The 23,957-nt window shown below is 43.2% G+C and overlaps 1 protein-coding gene across 2 annotated transcripts in view; it reads right to left on the bottom strand.

Moving 5' to 3' along the window:
* The window catches only part of ROCK2 (Rho associated coiled-coil containing protein kinase 2), a 163,585-nt gene continuing 139,628 nt past the window's right edge, over positions 1-23,957 (bottom strand). Inside the window, exons 34-35 of one of the 2 annotated variants that reach the window (XM_067544762.1) lie at positions 3,142-3,247; positions 1-1,935 (exon numbers count right to left, since the gene is read on the bottom strand). In XM_067544762.1, the coding sequence (XP_067400863.1) occupies positions 3,154-3,247 (94 nt within the window). In that variant the 3' untranslated portion in view covers positions 1-1,935; positions 3,142-3,153. The remainder of the gene's footprint in view (positions 1,936-3,141; positions 3,248-23,957) is intronic. The other variant, XM_067544763.1, reaches the window with a different exon arrangement.

Genomic DNA, 23,957 nt, shown 5'->3' with positions numbered 1-23,957 from the left:
TGCATTACCTAAAATATGCTTTATTCCAGTAAATCACAACAAACAGGGAAAGGATAAACAGCTTTTGCTGTGAATTAGGATAATATTTTAACTAAAATGATACGCACATTTTAGTTTTAAGAATGCACAAACAACATTTTAGGATGAGAGTGCATGAATATAAAACTGAATACGGACTGAGTAAGTTACATTCTATTACCGCTAATACCATGTAACTATATTCATTTTCAATACTCCAGTGGTCTTAAGTCCACTCTTCATGATAGTGTTATACAAGTCATGATCCTATCCTTCAAGCATCTCAACACTGTTCCTAAAGAAAAGATCAAGTGAAATGTCTTCCTTCCTTGAAATGTTAGATCATATTTTTAATTATCACACTATCACACAACATATATATATATATATATATATATATATATATATATATATATATATATATATATATATATATAAAAGAGACCAAGTAGGAAGCTACATTTTTTTTTACTGTCAATATGTTTAACATAGCATCCTGTAGTTGTATAAAACATGCATTTTCTGGGATAATTATGAACACAGCATGAACAAACCCACATAAATTATATTTTGTACAAGTCCAAGTAAAAAAAAAATCAGATTAAGTGCCTCTGAGGCCCTTTATTCCCACCTATAAGTTCTCAAAACACACTACTGAAATATTTTTCTATGCCTACAGCTATGTGCTAGAGAACTGGATTCAAAAATTTAAAATACATCTACAGTCTGTTTTAGTTTTTTTTTTTTTTTTTATAGTTTGTGACAGTCCTTGGATACTGTACTGTGAAAATGTAAAAATAGTCTCAGATTTTTTTCCCCCAGAAATAAAAACACATCTAGGCGAGTATGCAAAACAAGGCAAAATGAAGTTTCATAGCACTTAATAAGGGTAATATAAAGTCAATGACTAATATTGAGGTTTGTAAAAAGGGCTGGATGGAAAGTTACATGTACACATAAAAGTTATATTAGTTTCAATACTATCAGTTATTGTTTCTGTAACCAGTATTCTCCCCATCCCCAAAACCAATCCATATACATTCAAAATAGGCTGACATTGATATAATTATGTGTAAAAATAGTGCACTATTTTTTTCTGCCACAAAGCAAATTTGTATCCTAAGAGCTGGTAAACTTTCTTTTTTCCTTAAATAGACAGAATGGGCATAGACCTTGAAAAAATTAAATTAAGGCATTCAGATAGGTAAAACAGGACTGCCCATTATGAAATAATTGAAACTAGTATATACTTCAAAGTCTCATTATACTAGCTGCTCAACAATGACATACAGCTTTTGATAAACATGTATGAGTGATATAGACTTCAACATTATGGCTTTACAGAAGTGCATAGTTGCAACTGCAGTAAATAATGGTATCTGATTAATATGCATAAAAAAATAAAGTGGAAAGTTTTTTAAAACCCTCTTGCAGTATTACAGTACAATATATATACACAGTATAATGGTCACTTCTTAAAGATGTAGTCTATACCACTATGGTGGATCTTTTCGCCTACTTTTCTGGCAAACATGCTGGTGGCGTCTCTCTATGAAAGCTGAGAGGTGGATTTCTTCAGTTTCAATTTTCAATCTTCTCAATTTTTTTGTGAAATGTAGTGTGTGTGTCTTGCCAAGAGAACTTGTGTGGAAGGAGACTGGAAAAGGTGTCCTAAAGTATCCTTATACTATTCCCAACAGTCCTCATTTGATCAGTTACCCCAAGGGATTACAAGAAAGCCCTCAGAGATTAGTAATTTATATTGCAGCAAAAAATTGTAAACCTCTGATATATATATAGCGCAGTCTCTCAGGAAAATATATATATTTTAATAAATTTTGGGATATCATGTTTCAGTCTTGTTTTAATGGGAAGAAATCACCTTGAATAGTGACTGCATTCACAGAAGGCAGTTAGCTGAAAAAGAAGAAAGGTTTGGTCAGTAAATGCAATGCATGTCCCTTTGCTGAAAAGAGAAATTTGCTCAGAATTTTTATTTTAAATATGCACTTCTGCACACTTGCAACAAATGCTACTCATTTGGATTAAATGGCATTATGTTGTTTAAATACCTTGTATTCCTATGCAGTACAATCTCACATTTTTTCTGAGATTAAGACAATGGCAATAGCTCAGTTCACTGAGCATACAGCTAGCTGCAGCAAAACTTTGAGTGAGGTTGTTATAGCCCTTTCTTTGATAAAATTAAATCACTCCTTATTATATTAAAAAATTTAAAATAAAACAATATTTTATTAAGATGATTCACACAGCTTACCTGGTTAAAATAGTTTTTTTGCTATGTAATGGAAAGTGGGATATCAGTTTTACATGATTTTAATCAACTTTACAATATTCTTTTAAAAAAAATTAAAATGGCATAACTTCTTCCATTATATGTCATTCTTGTATTGAATCTTTAATGAAGCTATACAAATGCAAACTAATTAGATCATTTTCAGTTAAACTAATTTTACTTAAATACAAATAGAACTGCTTTATATTTACAATAGCATTCAAGAAATTCATTCAGATCACTGCATCAGCAATGCAACATTACTTTGCATTTTTTCTAGTGCATTGTTAGACACCCCAAAAGCACAACACTACAGAGAAAAGCCAAGTCATAAATCTGTATTTTATAGCACTATTAGGAAATGCAAAGCTCTTATTGTTTCAAGTCAGCTAGCCATAGACAAGTCACTTTACATTTTAAAAAGCAATGTAACTGCAAACTGACATATCTTCAGTGTGTCAAATAAAATTAAAATGTGAAAATTTTATTTTTACATCTCAAATATTGGCTTGTTTATAGAGGTTAGCAGTATAAGTATATTCTCTGACAATAGCAGTTATCTCCTTTTCCACTCAACTGAGGCAGGTAGACATGAATTCTGAACAGAAAACTGTAATTAAAATTACATATTTAAAAGGCAAAGACTCATTTTTAGTTAAAGTGACTCCTCTGAAACTTTATCTTTTTCAAATTGATTGAAATCTCATTTTTGAATGTATAATTTTAAAAATGAGATCTCAGATACTTTTTCTGCTTTGAAAAACAAAACCCAACCAGCATGCTTTATTCAAAAGGCAAACAATGCATTCCTCACTACTTTGATTTACCCTTTTACATCTTCAGAAATCAAAAACATCGTCATCACCACCACCATCAATATCATCATCATCATCAAATGACCAATCCCAGTCTTTAAATGCCAAATCAAGCAATCTGCAATAGGAGGTTTTGATGTTTAAAATGGCCTTCATTTTATTAAAATATTCCAAAGTTATCATTAAAATGATCAATATCTATTACAATACTGCCTTGTGTACAATGTCTTCTGAATTAACATGTCATGACGTGGCATAATAAAAAAGCTGTCTATAAATGAAGATTAAACTTTACACAAGAGTTTTTATTTTTCTATACATAGTCTATGGCCATGTGAAATGCATTATATATATTATTTATTTTAATAAACTAAATGAATTTAGCACTCATGTAGATCAGTACATTTTATACAGTGGAGATTTGACACAAAAATTACTAAATGTGTAATGTGGATTTCATTTAACTAATCCATATGACTCTTTCAGACTAAAGTCAGGAATCCTTATTTTTGTAACATTTCATAAAGTTGTTAAAAAAGACTAACATTTCATAAGGACTAACTGCCGTCGTGTCTTCATGTTGCAGTTCTTCTTGATTGAGCTACCATTTTATGCTCATCTGCTAACTCTTCAAGGAAACAATATGAGATCCAGGAACAATTGTTTCATCTCATTTAAAGATCCGATATTTTATGCAACAGTCAAGACTGATTAATCCTAAAGCGCATGAATACTCTAAAGGGGGTTGGTCTGTCTGGATTTACAAACAAGCAAATGTTGTTTTTACCATCCAGCATTTAGGACTTCATCCAAAGCCCAATGAAGTCAATAGGAGTTTTTCTACTGACTTAAACTGATTTCGCATCAGGCCCTTAAACAAACCAAAGTGAGGACGGAGGAAAAATACTGATCTAAATAAAGTGCGTAAGTTAACTCCTGGCATCGTATTTAAAATAAAACATGTATTTATTATAATTAATTAACATGTATTAAACATGATGGATTTGAGTGACTGTTTTTAATTTCTTTAACTTTCAAATCTGATGAATCACCGAAGTTTTGATATTTATTTATTCTACGAGCCGTAAGTGCTGTCATTCTTAATGAAGTGTACAACAGAAAAATATACATTCCATATTATAAATCCTTGCAGTAAGAACCTTTACAGAAACGCAAGTCAGACACATTAATTGGCCATAACATTCACACTAATTCACAGAAATGTGTTGACTATTTGATAAACATAAAAAATAATTCTTAATTGAATTGATTTGACAAAGAAGCTTGCATTAGTAAAATGATGGATGTGATGACCTCTTAGGCCTTTTCCATCTATAACTCCTATGATTCTACAACATAATTCAATAATAAATACAGTAACAAAAAGCCATAACCTGGACAGTGCAGTTGCAGGAATAAAATGTGTAAAAACACAAAGATACAGAGAATACATTTTTGTTGTTACTCTGACATACTTCAGTTTTCTTGTAGTACATTTAATTCCAATATCCTGGCCAAATTCATCCCTGGCGCAGCTCTGCTGAAGTCAGAGTTCCATCAGGGATTAATTTGAGCAATTTTGTAGTTACCTTAGGTGAAAATAGCACCAGATTTAGATTTTCTAAAAAAATACATCTGTATTAGGCTACAGAAACAGAGCATATGGGTTATGAATGAGAAAGATTTAAAACAGCAATATACAAGCAATATATAAAATCTAAAAATGACAAATATTTAACACGTGCCTGTTGTCATTCAGAAAATATATATTTATATGAATTTGTTCTTTTTCCCCAAAAAATATAATTACAAAATATGATATATGTGGTGTATATATATGTATATATAAAATAACTTTCCAAATATTGTCATTTACAGATTTTAAGTGAGTTCTCATGGTTAGTACGATCAGCATGCTCGCAGGATGAAGCACAGGTCCCTATTACTTACTGTTGCTATGGCAAAATATACAGTATAGAAAAAAATCAGTGAAGAATGATTCGAAGGACAGGGCCAGAACTAAAAAAAATTAGTAATAAAAATGTAGAAGTAAATATTATTACATGTACTGTGTTATATGAACATTTTGTTTTAAAAAAAATCACAATTGAGGATGAAAGTAGATTGTTACATATGAGAAAATCTTAACCCGATTATCTGCAAATTGCTGTTGAGAAGTCAGAGCCTATGGTTTGCTTCTTCAGAGGTCAGTAATAAAGCCTGGAATAATGTTAACCAATTAAATTGCAGATAGCGTGCAATTAAGTGCATCCTGCTTTGCTCCTGAACTGTCAAAGACAGTACTGCCAGGACTCATGCTTCAATCTGATTACAGGCATCTGCTTCCTGATTGGTTCAGGATGATTTTTTTTTTTTTTTTTGGATTTCTACCTTTGCCTACAGTTTAGAATGTAAATTTAAATACTATGAAATTTATTTCATGACGTCGATAGAAAGCTTTCTAGATATGCTGAAAGTACGTCAGAATGTAAGGAAATCTTTCTGGGGAGAAATAAATATTGACTCAGGTGAAGCTTAAAACAATATTTAACTCGAGGGGCAATAAATTCGATGTTCACCCCATGAAGACATCCTTACATTCTGACATATCAGTTTAATAAACTCGACAAAATGTGGACAAGACGTGACATCAGAAGGCTATTAAAATGTTCAGGTTTACTGAAGGGTTTTTAGGCATAGCTTTCTAACGTTTAGCTTTAAGCACTTAGGAGGAAAATTCATTTATAAACATGTTTTACCAGAGATGTACAGGTAGGTACTCAACAGATGATAAACATATAAAAATCCTACTGACATTAAACTTTAAAAAGGTACAGGTTTAGCAAAGATATTCCTTCAAGGACTTTTCTCTATTAGGATAATTCCTTAGTGGATGGTTGGCAACTGACTAACTCTGCGTATTTGACTCATATACTCATCCAGTTTTACTGACTTTGCAGTAATAATTAAGGTTAAGATTCTGTTATGGTTATTTTTAGTAAAAGTCATGGACAGGCAGTGGGCAATAAACAAAAATTAATGGGAGCCTGAAACCTGTCTGTGACTTCTACTAAAGGGTCTGTGGGGCGGAGGGGAGAATGACAACTGGAGCCCCACCATGGGAGAACTTACAGTTGGAGCCCCACTGCCATGAGGGGGGGGTGGGAAGAGGGGAGCCTGAATAGGGCACAGCCCTGGCCCCAGTCCCAGTCATGTGGGTGCAAGGGAGGGGTGCTGCTGCCGCAGATTCAGAGCCCAAGCTCTGGCCACCAAGCAGGAACAGCCAGACACAGGCACAGAGCCTTGGCTCCAACCCTGGCTGCACAGCTCTGGCTCCAGTCACAGTAGTCGGGGTGCACAGCCCCGGCTGAAGCCGCAGGGCTGGGGCGCACAGTCCCAGGTCCAGCCCCAGACATGGGGCGGAGTGCACACCCCCAGCTCTGGCCCCAGCTGCAGCCTCTGACAGCAGAAGCCAAAGAAGTCTCGGAGGTCCGGTAAAAAGCCATCTGTAACCTCTGTAACTAAATCGTATCCTTAATAATAATACTTTTTGTACCATCACTGTACCATCACTGATTGGTCTAAAAGTAAATTATTTACAAGTTGTTACCATGGTTAAGATTTTGTTGTTTTGGGATGTCGGAATGGTCCTAGCACCACTTTCAGCTAAAGCACTGAAAAGCAGGTCACTGATCATTCATTTGAAAGAGACAAACTGGTTGAGCGTGGGGGAAAACAAGGTTACTTACCAGTAACTGATGTTCTTCGAGATGTGTTGCTCATGTCCATTCCACTATAGGTGAGTGCACACCACCATGCACGGTTCCCAGAACTTTTTCCCCTTAGCAGATCCCGTAGGGCCAGCTCTGTTGCCCCCTGGAGTCTCACGCGCATGCCACGGTATATGAGGCACTGCCGGCCTACATCCCCTCAATCCCTTCTTTCTGCCAACTCCGGCAACGGGGTTGGGGGGAGGGTTGTGGAATGGACATGAGCAACACATCTCGAAGAACATCAGTTACTGGTAAGGAACCTTGTTTTCTTTTTCGAATGATTGCTCATGTCCATTCCACTACAGGTGATTAACAAGCCATACCTCTAGTGGTGGGCCGGATTTACCGATGAGCTGCCCTCAATACAGCTCTGCCAAATCCAGCATCCTCTCTCACCTGCTGGACGATGGCACAGTGGGACGTGAAGGTATGCACCGATGACCAGGTGGCAGCTTTGCAGATGTCTTGCAGGGGCACTCTCTCCAGGAAGGCTGTAAACGAGGCTTGAGCTGTGGTTGAGTGTGCTGTGATGGTTCCCGGAAGTGGCATCCCTGCCTGCTCGTAGCAGCACTTGATGCAAGATGCAATCCACGAGGAGATGCGCCAGGTGGAGACAGGAGCCTTTCATCTGGTCAGCCACTGCGATGAAGAGCTGCATCGATTTCCGGAACGGCTTTGTACACTCAATGTAGAAGGCCACTGCTCGTCTCATGTCCAGCGAATGCCATCTCCTCTCCTCCTCCAAGCCGTGCAGTTTGGGGAAAAACACGGGGAGAAAAATATCTTGGTTACAATGAAACTGGGAAACCACCTTGGGCAGGAAGACTGGATGTGGCCTCAACTACACCTTATCTTTATAGAATACTGCATAAGGGGACTCCGAGGTCAAGGCCCTAATCTCAGAGACCCTTCTAGCTCAGGTAATGGCCACCAGGAAGGCTACCTTTCATGAAAGGATGAGCAGAGGGCATGAAGCCATGGGTTCAAAGGGGGGCCCCGTGTGTCTTGAGAGGATCAGGTTGAGATCCCAGGGAGGCACCGGGTTACGGACCTGCGGGTAAAGCCTCTTCACCCACTTCAGGAATCTGACCGACATGGGATGGGAGAACAGGGATCTCCCCTCTAGCAGCTGATGAAAGGCCAAAATGGCCACCAGGTGAACCCTCAGGAAGGCCAGCGCCAGACCCTGGAGCAGGTACTCCAGGATCGCCTGAATAGGAGAAAGGCTTGGCGGAATACCCTGGGACTCCCCCAGCAGGTAAACCGCCTCCACTTAGCCTGATACACGACCTGTGTTGAAGGTTTCCTGCTTCCCAGCAGGACTTGTTGGACCTGCGCCGAGCAGGCTCTCTCTCTCTCTCTGTCAGCCATAGAGCCTCCAGGCCGTGAGGTGTAGGGAATCCAGGTCCGGGTGCAACAGGCGACCTGGGAGAGAAGATCGTGCGGTCTCGGGAGTTCCATGGGCGGGGCGATCGAAAGGTCCAGCAGCATGCTGAACCAGTGCCGTCTCGGCCAGGCCAGGGCGATGAGTATGACATCTGCCTTGTCCCTCTTGATTTTCAAGAGAACTTTGGGCGGGAGCAGAATGGGAGGAAACCTGTACAGGAGGGTTCCCATCCAGTCAATGAGGAACGCATCTGATATTGATCCGGCCTCGCAACCTCGGAGCAAGCAGAACCTTGGGCACTTCGTGTTCCAGGCTGATGTGAATAGGTCCAGATGGGGAACACCCCACTTCTGGAAGATCGTAGTCACTACCTCCGGGTGCAATGACCAGTCGTGGCGGGGTAGAAACGACCTGCTGAGGCGAGCCGCCTCGTTGTTCCTCACTCCCAGGAGGTGAGAGGCCATCAAATGGAAATCGTGCCTCACGGCAAAGTTCCACAGATGGATAGCTTCCTCGCAGAGGGCCAAGGAGCGCGCTCCCCTCTGCCTGTTTATGTAAAACATGGCTCCAGTGTTGTCCGTCAGCACCTGCACCACTCTGTCTGTCTGGAATCGGAGGAATACCTTGCACACTAGGCGAAAGACCCTCAGCTCCTTCATGTTGATGTGCAGGCACCTCTCCTCCCCCGACCAGAGCCCCTGAGTGCCTAGGTTGGCGCTGATGTGAGCTCCCCATCTCACATCCGAAGTGTTGGAGATTAGGGTGACCAACGGGACCAGGTCTCTGAATAGGACACCCCTCATCACTGCCCTGGGAGTCCTCCATCAATTTAGAGAGGCTAGGACTGGCAGAGCAACTGTGACCACCCGGTCCAAGGGGTGCCTGCTCGGCACATATACTGAGGCCAACCATGCCTGAAGCGGTCTGAGCTTCAGGCGAGCTAGCCTCACTATATATGTTCAGGCCGCCATGTGGCCTAACAGCTGTAGGCAGTGCCTGGCTGTTATCGTGAGGCACTGGTGCAGTTGGGCGATGATCGAGGCCATCGCCTCAAACCGTGGGGGAGGAAGGCTCTGGCTTGGGAAGCGTCCAGGGTGGCCCCGATGAAGTCTATGCGCTAGTGTTGACTTCTGCTCATTTATGAGCAGCCCCAGTCTGCTGCACGTGGAGCAAGTGAGGGTCACGCTGTGCTGCACATGGGACCTGGACCTGCCCCAATCAACCAATCATCCAGGTAGGGGAAGATTTGCACACCCCTTCGTCTCAAGTAGGCAGCCACTGCCGCCATGCACTTTGTGAACACCCTTGGAGCTGAAGACAAGCCAAAGGGCAGGACTGTAAACTGGTAGTGGGAGCCAGCCACCGTGAAACAGAGAAAACGCCTGCGGCTGGGGAGGATAAAACACATGAAAGTATGTGTCCTTGAGGTCAAGGGCGGCATACCAGTCTCCTGGATCCAGGGAAGGGATAATGGAGGCTAGGGAGACCATGCGAAACCTGAGTTGTCTGATGTATTTGTTTAGATGACGCAGGTCTAATATGGGACTCAGACCCCCCTTTGCCTTGGGGATGAGGAAGTACCTCGAATAAAACCCTTGCCCCCTTCTGCCTCGAGGGACCATTTCCACCGCTCCTAGGTTGAGGAGGGTGTTCACCTCCTGCAAGAGGAGTTGCTCGTGAGAGGGGTCCCTGAAAACGGACAGAGGTTTGTAGGGGGGTAGATGTAAATTGTAGGGCGTAGCCCCGAAGGACTATCCCGAGGACCCAACGGTCTGACGTGATGCTTGCCCATTCATCGTAGAAGGGCTTTAATCTGTCTAGGAAGGGACAGAGCAGGGAGGTGGTAGGGGTGCCACCCTTGGGCGCACCATCAAAATTGCCCTTTTCGATTGCCTGACCCCCTGGGGGGCCTTGCTGAGAGGGTGAGGATGAGCCAGGGGGCTGATTTCGCCTTCTAAACCTCCTGTGTCTGTCCCTGCCCCTGTAGGGCTGGAGGGCCTAGGCGGGGGCCTTGGTTGCTGCTGTGCCTGGGGCCATGACTGCCGCCTGGAAGCCTGGGGCATGTACAGGCCCAGGGAGCGAAGTGTGGCCCTGGAATCTTTAAGACCATGCAGCTTCGCATCGATCCAATCCGAAAACAGGCCCGACCCATCAAAAGGGAAGTCCTGAATGGACTGCTGCATCTCCTGCGACAGCTCTGAGGACTGCAGCCACGAGCACCGCCTCATGGTGATGGCGGAGGCCATTGCTCTACTCGCCGAGTCTGCAGCGTCACTGGACGTCTGTAGTGCTGCCCTAACCACTGTGATTCCTTTGTCCAGGACAGTGGCGAAGTCCACAACCTGGTCTTGGGGCAGAGCCTCAGCGAACCGCCTAAGGGAGTCCCACAAGTTAAAATTATACCTTCCCAGTAGGGCCTGGTGGTTGGCAATCCTGAACTGCAGGTGCTGGTTGGCCGCATCAACCACCAGGGTTCCCAGGGCCAGGTGGGTGAACAGAAACTCGAACCCCTCGGCTGGGACATAATACTTTTTCTCGGACCCCTTTGATGTAGGGGCAACCAAGGCGGGGATTTACCACAGGGCCTTGGCAATTTTAAAGACCCTGTCATGGACCAGTAGAGCACCCTTGCTGGGGCTCTGCCCCCAAACACATTGAAGAGGGTATCCTCATCCTCCTCTAACTTTCTGACCTCCAGCCATAAGTTAGAGGCCACCCTCTTAAGCAGCTCCTGGTGCACCCTGAAATCTCTCAGTGGCGCCATGTGATCCCTGGAGGCTGCCTCGTATAGGGAGGGGGGAGGACTGCCAAGGTGTGACCTGTGGCTGTTCCCCCCCCCGAAAATCGGGAGCACCTGTGGAGGGTCCCTCAAGTGGGTCCGATTCCTCATCCAAGAAATGGTTTTTATGGGCTTGTCCAGTGCAGGAGGCGCAGACTGAACCCCGATGATAGGACGGACTGAGGTCCTGGTCCCATCTGGACACCCCATTGTCCCCAATAAGGCCATTGCTGGGGCCACTGACCCTGTGGCCAACCAGGGGCTGGCTGCAGCACCGGCTGTGGTGTCTTGTGAGGGCGTCGGCCATCCTTATGATTGTCCCGATGGCTGCCCCCCTTTCGGGACCCCGACCTGCTGGGGCGGTGGTGCCGAGCCTTCCTCTGGCCCTTGGTGCCACTCCATGCCAGGGACTGCCCTTTCGACGCCTCCGACGTGGACGACGACGAGGCCCGCCTCTGTCTCTGCGATCGGTGCCGGCAAGCGGAGTCATGCGCCGAAGAGCTCGAAGTCATCGAACGCCGTTTTGGCACCAACGACTTTTGGTGCTGTTTGCCCTTTGGAGAACGAGAGCGGTGCTGCTGGGAGCTTCGCAGTACCGAACCAGACTCCAGTGACTGGGTTCTGCGTTCCTTTGAGGGCAACCAGGTTCTGTGCCATGCCAGTGCGGGCGAACTCCTTGGCGCCAGGCTCCCCGACGGCAACTGGGTTCTGCGCTACCTCTTTGCAGGTGACCTCCTTGGTACTGGGGATTGGGAACGGGAACTGTCCCCAGGCCGCGCAGCACAGCGGGCCTTGAGTGGAGCCACCTTCTCTGTGCTGCCTCCGGTGTCGGGGACCAACTTCGGTGCCAAGGGGGGACTGGCTTGATGAGTTCGACTCGGAGCGACTGTTAGGGGAGCGTCCTCGCTCTACCCCCAATGGCCACCCAGCAGGAGACCTTTCCACCCCTGCCGGGGGTCTCCACCGCCCTTCGGGGGGACCCAACGCGGGTTTGCCCCGGGACACCAGCCCCTTCTCCCTTGTGGGAGGGAGGGGCGGAGCTGGCGTAGGCAAGGCCAGCAAGGCTCTTGCCTCCTGAAAAGCCGCCGGTGTCGACGGCATCGGCAGGGGCACTCCCCCACTCCGAGGAGTCAGGGGAGGCTCCCTGCTTGGAGATGCAGGCAACGAAGAGGACTTGACGGGCCGTGGCCAGTGCATCTCCAAACTCGACCCTGCCCTTACCGGCAGCGCAGGGGAGTGTCTGCACTCTGTGCACTGCCGCTTCTTCTTCTTCGGCACCGGGGGTGCGCTCGGTACCGAGGTCATGCTCGGCGCCAAGGTAGATCGGGTCGGTTCGGAGGTCAGGTAGAGCACTGCCTCTGTTAGCATGGCTTTCAACCGAATAACTCGGTCCTTTTGGGTCCTTGGTTTAAAAGCCCTGCAGATCTTACGTTTTTCTTTTCTGTGCTCTTCCCCCAAGCACCTAAGGCAGTGGGTCATGGGGCTCGCTGAGCAGGAAAGCCTTCCCGCAGGAGGCACACAGCTTAAAGCCAGGTGACCCGGGCATGGCCCGGCCACCCTAAGCCCCTCAGGGGCTTCTATACTATCTAAACTAACACTACTTAACAACTAACTATTAGGTATTAAAAGAACAAAGTTCAAACAATGGGGAATGGTACTTGCGAAGAGCAAGGCTAGTTCCAGCAACTGTCATGGGTGGAAAGAAGAAACTGAGGGGGCGTAGGGCCGGCAGTGCCGCATATACCACGGCATGCATGCAGGACTCCAGGGGGCAACAGAGCTGGCCCTAAGGGATCTGCTAAGGGGAAAAAAGTTCTGGGAACCGTGCATGGTGGCGTGCACTCACCTATAGTGGAATGGACATGAGCAATCATTCGAAGAAGAACTCAGTTATTTAGTTACTTCAGGCATATGCAAAGTTTAATCTTCTGATAATTTTTTTGGGGGGGGGACTATAAAACTTTTAATTAGCAAATTTTGTCCCTTCTCTTTTTACAAGTATCAATGTCCGTGAAACAAATCCACATGCTTTATATGGACATACATCATGATATTTTTTTTCCATGTTTTACATGTGTAATTTAATGTGAACTTTTCATATAAATAATGTATTTCATATAAATAATGTAAATAATGTATACTGCGATACAGTATACTACATAGGGCTCCAAGATGTTACACACTGCTATCTAGGATTGTAAAGTAAAATTGTGTTTCAGAAATACAATGTGATCATGTCTATAAAGATCACTGTAGTGTATACATGAAAGGGGCAGAGTTAAGAAGAGTGAACATTCAACTGTAACTTTTACATTTCCTGACAGTGTTTTATTTTCAATCCACCATTTTATTCAGCCTTAATGTTCTATTACCACAGGAGTTTTCTTGTACAGTATTATATACAAATAAATCCCAGAAGCTTTTCTCAGAATATAATTTGCATATCAGTAATGTAAAGCTGAAGTGAATGCGTGTGTGTATGTATGACCCAATCAGACAGGGCAGCTCTCATTCTACTGACTCCTATCAGACAGAGGACAGTCTCTGTTAATAGGGGTTGTTGTTTTGGGAGAAACAAACATGTTTGTTAGTACACTTCAAAAACACCTTGTCACAATTATTCAACTGCTAGTGAAAAATGGCATTGAAAATTGCATTGTATTAAAATTAACCTATAACCTGATTAGCTCTGAAATCTGACATAATTTAAAACTGGTATCGCACACAGGGAAAATCCATCTGTGGTTGATTTGCTTTATTTCTTTAAATCTACCATTACAGCAGTAAAATTAAACAATACTGTGTTGTCTCATCACACTCCAAAATACAATTTTAGATATATATTTGCATATCACCACCTAACTTCATAAGGCAGATTCTTGCAGTTGTGTATGCTTGCACAGCTGCTGATTTTACAAGTTATATGGAGGATACATACACATCTGAGATAAGGAAAGGACCCAATATGAACAGTTACGCCTTTCCTTCGTGTTCTGTAAGCATCTGCTAACAAGCAAAGATGATTATGGACATTAGAAGTATAATAACTGTATTGTTATTGCATGGCATCACTAAAGGGCAGAGGAGTTAAGGTGGTTTCTGTGCCTCAACTGTGTATTTCCATACCTAAACGTATCTGGATTCCTTTTAAGTGTAACCTTGACTCTGAATTTTGTGTGTTTGTAATGTTTGGTTTTGTGATAATTGCAACATCCCTCATGTTTTTACCCTTAAATTACAATATACAATCTCAAATTTTAACTCTGTTTTAAACGTTGTTTTTTAGTTTTTCAACTGGGAGTACATGTAGGACCTGACCCAAAGCCCACTGAAGTAAATGGAAAGATACAAAGAGAGCAGCTTCTTCTAAACAACATGTAATTTATCTACATTCTTCTGCAGCTCAGCTCAACATACACAAAACATTAAGTGTAAGAATTGGGTTTTCTGTAAAAATACTACACAGGCAGTAAGCTGCCTGTACTTGTCCACCAAGTCCTTCAATATTTTGGTACAGCTGAAGCTCTAAATCACATATTATATAAATATATAAAGTTCCATTTCTAGAATCTTTGGGGTGGAATGGAATCTCATCTTCAAAGATAAGTAATTATACTCTGGAGCTTACATTAGTCTAGGAAAACTGCTAATTAGATTGTGATTCTAATAAGCTATTCAATAGCAAAGTGGTCAGTAGCTTCACTATTTACCTAAAAGAATATTAAAAACAAGATTGATTTATTGCTTTGCTTTTGGAGTAAATTTATCTTTAGTGCATTCAGCATTAAAAACTAAGAGAGAAAGAAGGAAATTTGGCTTTCCTTCCTCTACTCTGGATTTCTTTCAGCAGGTAGCTCCCACAATCTGCAACTCCTTCAAAGAGAGATGGGGTAGAGAGAGAAAGCATGTGCACACATTCTCATCTGTTAATCTGTGTGTCTGTGATAAAAATAAACAGATTGATAGAAAGAGGCAAAAACATCAGTGAAAGAAAAATTGGTACCTAACTTTAGCTACTCCTTTTCTCAGAGTCCCAATTTAAAATTTCATTAGTCTCTCAATTTTAATCAACCATTTTAATTCTTACTTGACAAAAATGTAAAGAATGAAATGATGTATGAAGTAGAGAAAGAAACAACTTATACCAGCTCTGCATATTAGATAGAGTTGTTTGGAAATTTTTGACAAGAATAAGCTAAATTTCATGGAAGTCTGTGTGGGTTTTTTGTTAGGTTGGTTTTTGGAGGGGGTGGGGGGAAGAGGGAGGGGACTGTTTTCCAATTAGCTCTAATAGTGAGAAAGTCATCTAGCTAGGTTTGTATGCTGGTACACATAATGGAGCTATATATGGAGACTCCCTTTCAAAAGATGAGCGTGAGTTTCCCTCCCACTGATGACAATCCGACACCGTGAGAAGATGATTTTGGCTCTCTCTAAAAGTATTATGATCACTAGTTGGCAGTGGCAACTGGCCCATGATATTGTGCATCATGGAGAACATTACCCCTTGTAGCTGAACAATTTCTCCTGATGAAGGTTGAACAGACAGCAGTAAACTTGCTGATCCTCTCCTCTGACAGACCGTTGCACTGAGCAAAACTCTTTTAAAAAAATCAGTTGTCTAGATAAAGTCAGAACCCTCTTCTCCTCACTGATCATAAACCGAAGACTAGACAGAAGTAAGCTAATGACAGGCAGGGGCGAAAGGGTGGAGGAGTTGCACTGTATGTAAGAGAGCACTATGATTGCTCTGAGCTCCAGTATGAAACTGGAGATAAGCCAGTTGAGTATCTCTGGATTAAGCTTAGAAGCAAGAACAATAAGGGTGATGTCATGGTGGGTGTCTGTTATAGACCACCAGACCAGGAGGATAAGGTAGATGAGGCTTTCTTTACTCAACTAGGGAAAGTTTCCAGTTCACAGGACCTGATTCTCATGGGGGACCTTCAATCACCCTGACATCTGCTGGAAGAGCAATACAGCAGAGCACAATCAATCCAGGAAGTTTTTGGATAGTGTCGCAGACAATTTCCTGGTGCAAGTGCTGGAGCAACCAATCAGGGGCCGTGCTTCTCTTGACCTGCTGCTCACAAACAGGGAAGATTTGGTAGAGGAAGTAGAAGTGGGTGGCAACCTAGGCAGCGGTGACCATGAGATGGTAAAGTACAGGATCCTGACAAAAGGAAGAAAGGAGAACAGCAGGATATGGACCATGGTCTTCAGAAAAGCGGACTTCGACTCCCTCAGGGAACTGATGGGCAGGATTCCCTGGGAGGCTAATATGAGGGGGAAAGGAATCCAAGAGAGCTGGCTGTATTTTAAAGAAACCTTATCAAGGGCACAGGAGCAAACCATCCCGATGTGCAGAAAGAATAGCAAATATGGTAGGCGTCCAGCTTAGCTTAACGAAGAAGTCTTTGGTGAACTTAAACACAAAAAAGAAGCTTACAAGAAGTGGAACCTTGGTCAGATGACTAGGGAGGATTATAAAAATACCGGTACTGCTCGAACATGCACGAATGAAATCAGGAAGGCCAAAGCACAATTGGAGTTGCAGCTAGCAAGGGACGTGAAGGGGAACAAGAAGGGTTTCTACAGGTATGTTACCAACAAGAGGAAGATTAGGGAAAGTGTGGGTCCCTTACAGAATGGGGGAGGCAACCTAGTGACAGAGGATGTGGAGAAAGCTGAGGTACACTCAATGCCTTTTTTGCCTCTGTCTTCACAGACAAAATCAGCTCCCAGACTGCTTCACTGGGTGGCACAGAATGGGAAGGAGGCGAACATCCCGCAGTGCTGAAGGAACAGGTCCAAGACTATTTAGAAGGACTGGACATACACAAGTCCATGGGGACGGATGCAATGCACCCGAGGGTGCTGAGGGAGTTGGCTGAGGTGATTTCAGAGCCATTGGCTATTATCTTTGAAAGCTCGTGGCAACAGGGGGAGGTCCCTGACAACTGGAAAAAAGCAAATATAGTGCCCATCTTCAAAAAAGGGAGGAAAGAGGATTCAGGGAACTACAGACCAGTCAGCCTCACTTCAATCCCTGGAAAAATCATGGAGCAGGTCCTTAAGGAATCCATTTTAAGGCACTTGGAAGAGAGGAAGGTGATCAGGAACAGTCAACACGGATTCACCAAGGGAAAGTCATGCCTGACGAACCTGATTGCTTTCTATGATGAGGTGACTGGCTCTGTGGATGTAGGGAAGGCGGTAGATCTGATATACCTTGACTTTAGCAAAGCTTTTGATACTGTCTCTCACAGTATTCTTATCAGCAAGTTAAAGAAGTATGGATTGGATGAATGGACTATAAAATGGATAGAGAACTGGCTAGAGCATAGGGCTCAACGAGTAGTGATCAATGGCTCCATGTCTAGCTGGCAACCAGTCACAAGCGGAGTTCCCCAGGGGTCGGTCCTGGGGCCGGTTTTGTTCAACATCTTCCTTAATGATCTGGAAGATGGGGTAGATTGCATCCTCAGCAAGTTTGCGGATGACACTAAGCTAGGGGGAGTGGTAGATACCCTGGAAGATTGGGATAGGATACAGAGTGACCTAAACAAACTGGAGGATTGGGCCAAAAGAAATCTGATGAGGTTCAACAAGGACAAGTGCAGAGTCCTGCACTTAGGACGGAAGAATCCCATGCACAGCTACAGACTGGGGACCAACGAGCTAGGCAGCAGTTCTGCAGAAAAGGACCTGGGGGTAACAGTGGATAAAAAGCTGGATATGAGTCAGCAGTGTGCCCTAGTTGTCAAGAAGGCTAATAGCATATTTGGCTGCATTAGGAGGAGCATTGCCAGCAGGTTGTGGGAAGTGCTTATTCCCCTCTATTCGGTATTGGTAAGGCCGCATTTAGAGTATTGTGTCCAGTTTTGGGCCCCCCAGTACAAAAAGGATGTGGACAAGTTGGAGAGAGTCCAGCGGAGGGCAACAAAAATGATTAGGGGGCTGGAGCACAGGACTTATGAGGAGAGGCTAAGGAAACTGGGCTTGTTTAGTCTGCAAAAGAGAAGAGTGAGGGGGGATTTGATAGCAGCCTTTAACTACCTGAAAGGGGGTTTCAGGGAGGATGGGGCTAGGCTGTTCTCGGTGGTGGCAGATGACAGAACAAGGAGCTACGGTCTCAAGTTGCAGTTGGGGAGGTCTAGGTTGGACATTAGGAAAAAGTTTTTCACTAGGAGGGTGGTGAAGCACTGGAATGGGTTACCTAGGGAGGTGGTGGAATCTCCATCTTTAGAGGTTTTTAAGCTGAGGCTTGACAAAGCCCTGGCTGGGATGATATAGCTGAGGTTTGTCCTGCTTTGAGCAGGGGGTTGGACTAGATGACCTCCTGAGGTCCCTTCCAACTCTAATATTCTATTATTCTAATCATCTACATAGATTTTCAAATGTATTTTTCTGTTCCTTAAGGTAGTAGGATCCACTATTAAGACCTATGAAAAGACTTAGGGGAAGAGTAATGAAAATCTGATAGGAAGAGATGAGAATTAATAATGGTCTCTGTCAACAACAAATCCCAGGAATTTCCAGTGGAGATTAGCTATGGAAATATGAAAGTATTAATCTTAAGGGCCCAGGCAGGGACACATGCACCCTGGAGATGAATGAATGGCTGCAAAGATGGTGTTGAATGGAGGACTTTGGCTTCCTCGACTGTGGGATGCCATTCAGAAAGGAGGACTATTGGTAAGAGATGGGGTCCACCTGAACAAGAAGACGATGGGCATCATTAGACATTGACTCACCAACCTAATGAGGAGGGCTTAAACTAGGTTCAAAATTATAAATCATAGTAAAAGGACAAAAAAGTGCCACTGTGGCAAAACAACAAAGTAAAAGAAGCAGTTAGAGGCAAAAAGACATCCTTTGAAAAGTGGAAGTTAAATCTTATTGAGGAAAATAGAGAGGAGCATAAACCCTGACAAGTGAAGTGTAAAAATATAATTAGGAAAGCCAACAAAGAATTTGAAGAACAGCAAGCCAAAGACTTAAAAAAAAATTTGCTGTTATTTTTTAAGTACATGAGAAGCAGGAAGCCGGCTAAACAACCAGTGGGGCACCACTGGATGATTGAGATGCTAAAGGAGAACTCAAGGAAGATAAAGCCATTGCAGAAACACTACATGAATTTTTTGCATCCGTCTTCACAGGTGAAGATGTGAGGGAGATTCCCAAATCTGAGCCATTTCTTTTAGGTGACAAATCTGAGGAACTGTGCCAGATTGAGGTGTCATTAGAGGAGATTTTGGAACAAATTGATAAATTCAACTGTAAAAAGTCACCAGGACCACATGGTATTCACCCAAGAGTTCTGAAGGAACTCAAATGTGAAATTGCAGAACTACTAACTGTGATATGTAACCTATCATTTAAATCAGCTTCTATACCAGGTGACTGGAGGATAACTAATGTGATGCCAATTTTTTTAAAAAGGCTCCAGAGGTGATCCCAGCAATTACAGGCTGGTAAACCTAACTTCGATACCTGGCAAAGTGGTTGAAACTATAGTAAAAAACAGAACTATCAGACATGTAGATGAATATGATTTGTTGGGGAAGAGTCAACATGGTTTTTGTAAAGGGAAATCATGCTGCACCAATCTACTAGAATTCTTGGAGGGGGTCAAGAAGCATGTGGACAAGGGTGATCCAGTGGATATAGTGTACTTAGATTTTCAGAAAGCCTTTGACAAGGTCCCTCACCAAAGGCTCTTAAGTAAAGTAAGCTGTTGTGGGATAAGAGGGAAGGTCCTCTTCTGGATCAGTAACCTTAAAAGAAAGAAAACAAAGGGTAGGAATAAATGGTCAGTTTTCAGAATGGAGAGAAGTAAATAGTGGTGTCCCCCAGGAGTCTGTACTGGACCAGTACTGTTCAACATATTCATAAATGATCTGGAAAAGGAAGTCAACAATGAGGTGGCAAAATTTGCAGATGATACAAAACTACTCAAGATAGTTAAGTTCAAAGCTGACTGCAAAAAGTTACAAAGGGAGCTTACAAACTGGGTGACTGGGCAACAAAATGGCAGATGAAATTCACTGTTCATAAATGCAAAGTAATGCACAGTGGAAAACATAATCCTAACTATATATATCTAAAATGATGGAAACTAAATTAGCTGTCACAGTCAAAAAAGATCATTGTGCGTATCTCCCCTTTACTTCCTAACTTCTATTTACCACCATTTCTTCAGTTTGCTGTGCTGATGGGAAATGCCCTGACACAGCGTTACTCCACCTGGTGGAGGTAGATTAATAGCGTCGATTTCTGGGTCGATTGAGCGGGTCTCCACTTCCACTCAATCGATCCAGAGAAATTGATCTGATGGTGGCAAATTTGCCGCTGTCAGTCTAGACATAGTGTGAGACTTTTCAGATTGGAAAAGAGACGACTAAGAAGGGATATGACAGAGGTCTAAAAAAATCATTACTGGTGTAGGAAGTAAATAAGGAAGTGTTATTTACTCCTCATCACATAAGAACTATGGGTCACCAAATGAAATTACTAAGCAGCTGGTTTAAAACAAACAAACGAAGTATTTCTTCACAGAATGCACAGTCAACCGTTGGGACAGTTTGCCAGACGAGGTTGTGAAGGCCAAGATTATAACAGGATTCAGTAAGAAATGGATAAGTTCATGGAGGATAGATCCATCAATGGCTATTAGCCAGATGGTTGGGGATGCAACCCCATGCTCTGAAGTGTCCCTAGCTTCGGTTTGCCAGAAGCTGGGAATGGGCAACAGGGGATGGATATTTGATGATTACCTGTTCTGTTCATTCCCTCTGAAGCACTTGGCATTGGCCACTTTCAGAAGTCAGGATATTGGGTTAGAAGGACCAGTGGTCTGACCCATTATTGCTGTTCTTAATATGAGCCAACAATGTGATGCAACTGCAAAAAAGGCTAATATCATTCTGGGGTGTATTAACAGGAGTGTCATATGTAAGATACAAGAACTAATTGTCCTGCTTTACTCAGCATTGGTGAGGCCTAGATTGAGTGCTGTGTCAAGTTTTGGGCACCATACTTTAGGAAAGTTGTGGACAAACTGAAGACAGTACAGAGGAGAGCAAGAGCAATGATAAAAGGTTTAAAAAAACCTGACCTCTGAGCGAAGGTTAAAAAAACTCAGTATGTTTAGTCTTGAAAAAGTCTGGGATGGGTGTGAACCTGGTAACAGTTACTAAAGTTAGACATTTTTAAATCAGCAGGTCCAGATAACTTTCATCCAACAATTTTAAAAGAGATGGCTGAGGAGCTCACTGGACTGTTAATACCAATTTTCAATAAATCTTGTAACACTGTAGATGTTCCAGGAGAGTGGAAGAAGGCTAATTTTGTGCCAATATTTAAAAAGGATAAACGAAGTATCCCAGGTAATGATAGGACTATCAGTCAGACATCAATCCTGGGGAAGATACTGGAGCAGCTGATATGGGACTTGATTAATAAAGAATTAAAGGAAGATAATATAATTAATCCCAATCAACAAGGATTTATGGAAAATAGATCTTGTCAAACTGGCTTGATATCTTTTTGTGATAAGATTACCAGTTTGGTTGATAAAGGTAATAGCCTTTATGTAATATATCCTCAGACTTTTGGAAGGCATTTGACTTGGAACCGCATGACATTTTGATTAAAAAGCTAGAAGGATATAAAATTACCATGGCACACATTAAGTGGATTAAAATCTGTCTGAATTCCACTTGCTGGTTCATATGGGCACTATGCACCTGAATCCAGAGACTTTTAATAAGCAGTGTCTGTTGGTCCACACATGAGTAGTTGTTCTCCTCGTGCTCTGTACCAAAGATGTAAGGGGTGGTGCAGACTGGCACCTCTTCAGTTCCTTCTCCTACCACAAATCCAGTTGTTATCTGCAGCAGGAGGGCAGGTAGTGGAATACAAACAGGGACCACACATCTAAAGGAACCTCCAGTTTCAATTAAGTAACCTCCACCATTTCTTTTTTGAATGATTCCACATGAGGGAGAATAGCAAGCATTAGTTAAACAGGAGGTTGCCTGTAGTACTGCTGTCCCCACAGCTATGTTGGTATTTAGGAGATTGGACCAAAGCACAATGTCTTTTGAAGGTGTGTAATGAGCTCCAGATAGCTGCCCTACATATCTCTAATAGAGGTATGTCTCTCAGAAATGCAGCAGAGGTTGCTTGCACTCTGGTGCTTTCTAATTGCTTTTGTTCCTTGTAGATAAAGAGACAATGCTCTTCAGACATCTAAAGAATGAAGCCATTTCCCATCAGAGGCATATGATTTCAGCAAAAATATTGGTAAGTGGATGGTTTGACTCATGTGAAACTCTGAAATTACTTTAGCGATGAATTTTGCGTGGGGGCAAAGAGAGACCTTTTCTTTATGTAAGGTAATATATGGTGGGCCTGCCATGAGCGCTCCGAGTTCACTGACCCTTCAGGCTGACATGATGGTGACTAGGAGGCATCTTTCACTGAGAGATGGGACATAGAATATGTAGCTAAAGGTTCAAAGGGAGGTTAGGTGAGAGTGAAGATAGTGTGGTCATTGATGGAGGATGAAAAACACTGATTGCTGCTAAATGGACCAATAGGAAACTAATAGAGACAACTGATGTCTTTTAGATCCACTGCAGTGATCTATGTCGCTTGACCTAACAGAGTAACTGATAAGAACAGCACGTTGTCATTCTGTATGTGGAGCAGTACTAGAGTAGGAGGAGACAGATTTTTTGCCAGTGGGTTCACAGATATTTGTAGACAGCTGAGGAATAGTTAGATTCTAGAATCTTGGGTTTTATTCCAGGCTCTGCAGAGGAGCATTCTCTAGTGGTCACAGATCCATCTGCCCATGTTCTCACCAGCCTCTCTCTGTCCCAGTCTCCTTGTCTAGCCAGTCCCAGTCTTTACATCTCTGGGCTCCTCAAGCCAGTGCCTGTCTCCTTACCCAGCCAGTCCTAGACTCACCTCTAGGCTCCATGTCCAAGTCCCAGTCTTTCCCCCATCCTGACTCACAGCTCAACCAGTCCTATCTCAACTCTGGTGGCTCATTGTCACTGTCTCATTATCCAACCAGTCCCAGTCTCCTTTCCTACTGTACATTGGCATCCCTCTCCCTATCTCTGTTTCCATCCAGGCTCCTTGTCTAGCCCACTGGTCTTCCCCACCAAGCTGCCAGTTCATTTCCAGCCCCCAGTCACCCCCCCGCAACTCCTTCCTACATGGCTCCTTGCCCCAATCTACTCCTTCTGCTGCCCCACCTCTCCCTACCCCCCGAGGTCTGGCTCTTGTCCCCTCTGCATTCAAGTCAGACTGCTCCTCCTTTACACTGCCTAGTCTCTGGGTGCCGCTACAGAACCAATGAGGACACAGAAGAACTACAACGGCCTATAGGAGCAACTGCAGGGAAAAATCTTACTCAGCCTCTGCAGCCCTGAGATGCAGCACATTCAGTGCAATCTTTAGAAAATGTAGCTGCCAAACTCTACTGAGTATGTGTGAACTGAGAATTTTCAAAGGCTTGATAATTGGCCAAATTTGGGCACTTTTCCCCCCAAGGACAGCAAAAGGTACATGCCTGACACAAAGTCAACTAGAACTAACAAATGTAAAGTCCCTGCTCCAAAGCATGAAGGCACTATGGCTTATTAATGAAATGCCTGTGAGAACTCTTTTAACATGAGCAAAACAGCATATTTTCCCCTAATCTCACTCTCTAAAACTGCTGAACTATTTTTGATGCAACTTTCCCAAGACATTTGGCACAGGAAATTTCAGCCCAAATGGTTAAAATTTCACCAAGTTATAAGTAATTGAAAACAGGATCTTATAATGTGCAGCATCAAGCAACCTTATGTATAGATGAGTGCTATTAGCT

The sequence above is a fragment of the Emydura macquarii genome, unplaced genomic scaffold (assembly GCF_026122565.2).
Source record: "Emydura macquarii macquarii isolate MOO-44397 ecotype Brisbane River unplaced genomic scaffold, CSIRO-AGI_Emac_v2 contig_1027, whole genome shotgun sequence".
NCBI lineage: Eukaryota > Metazoa > Chordata > Testudines > Chelidae > Emydura > Emydura macquarii.
Note: the sequence above shows the minus strand (reverse complement) of the source record. Positions and strands in the feature narration are given on the sequence as shown.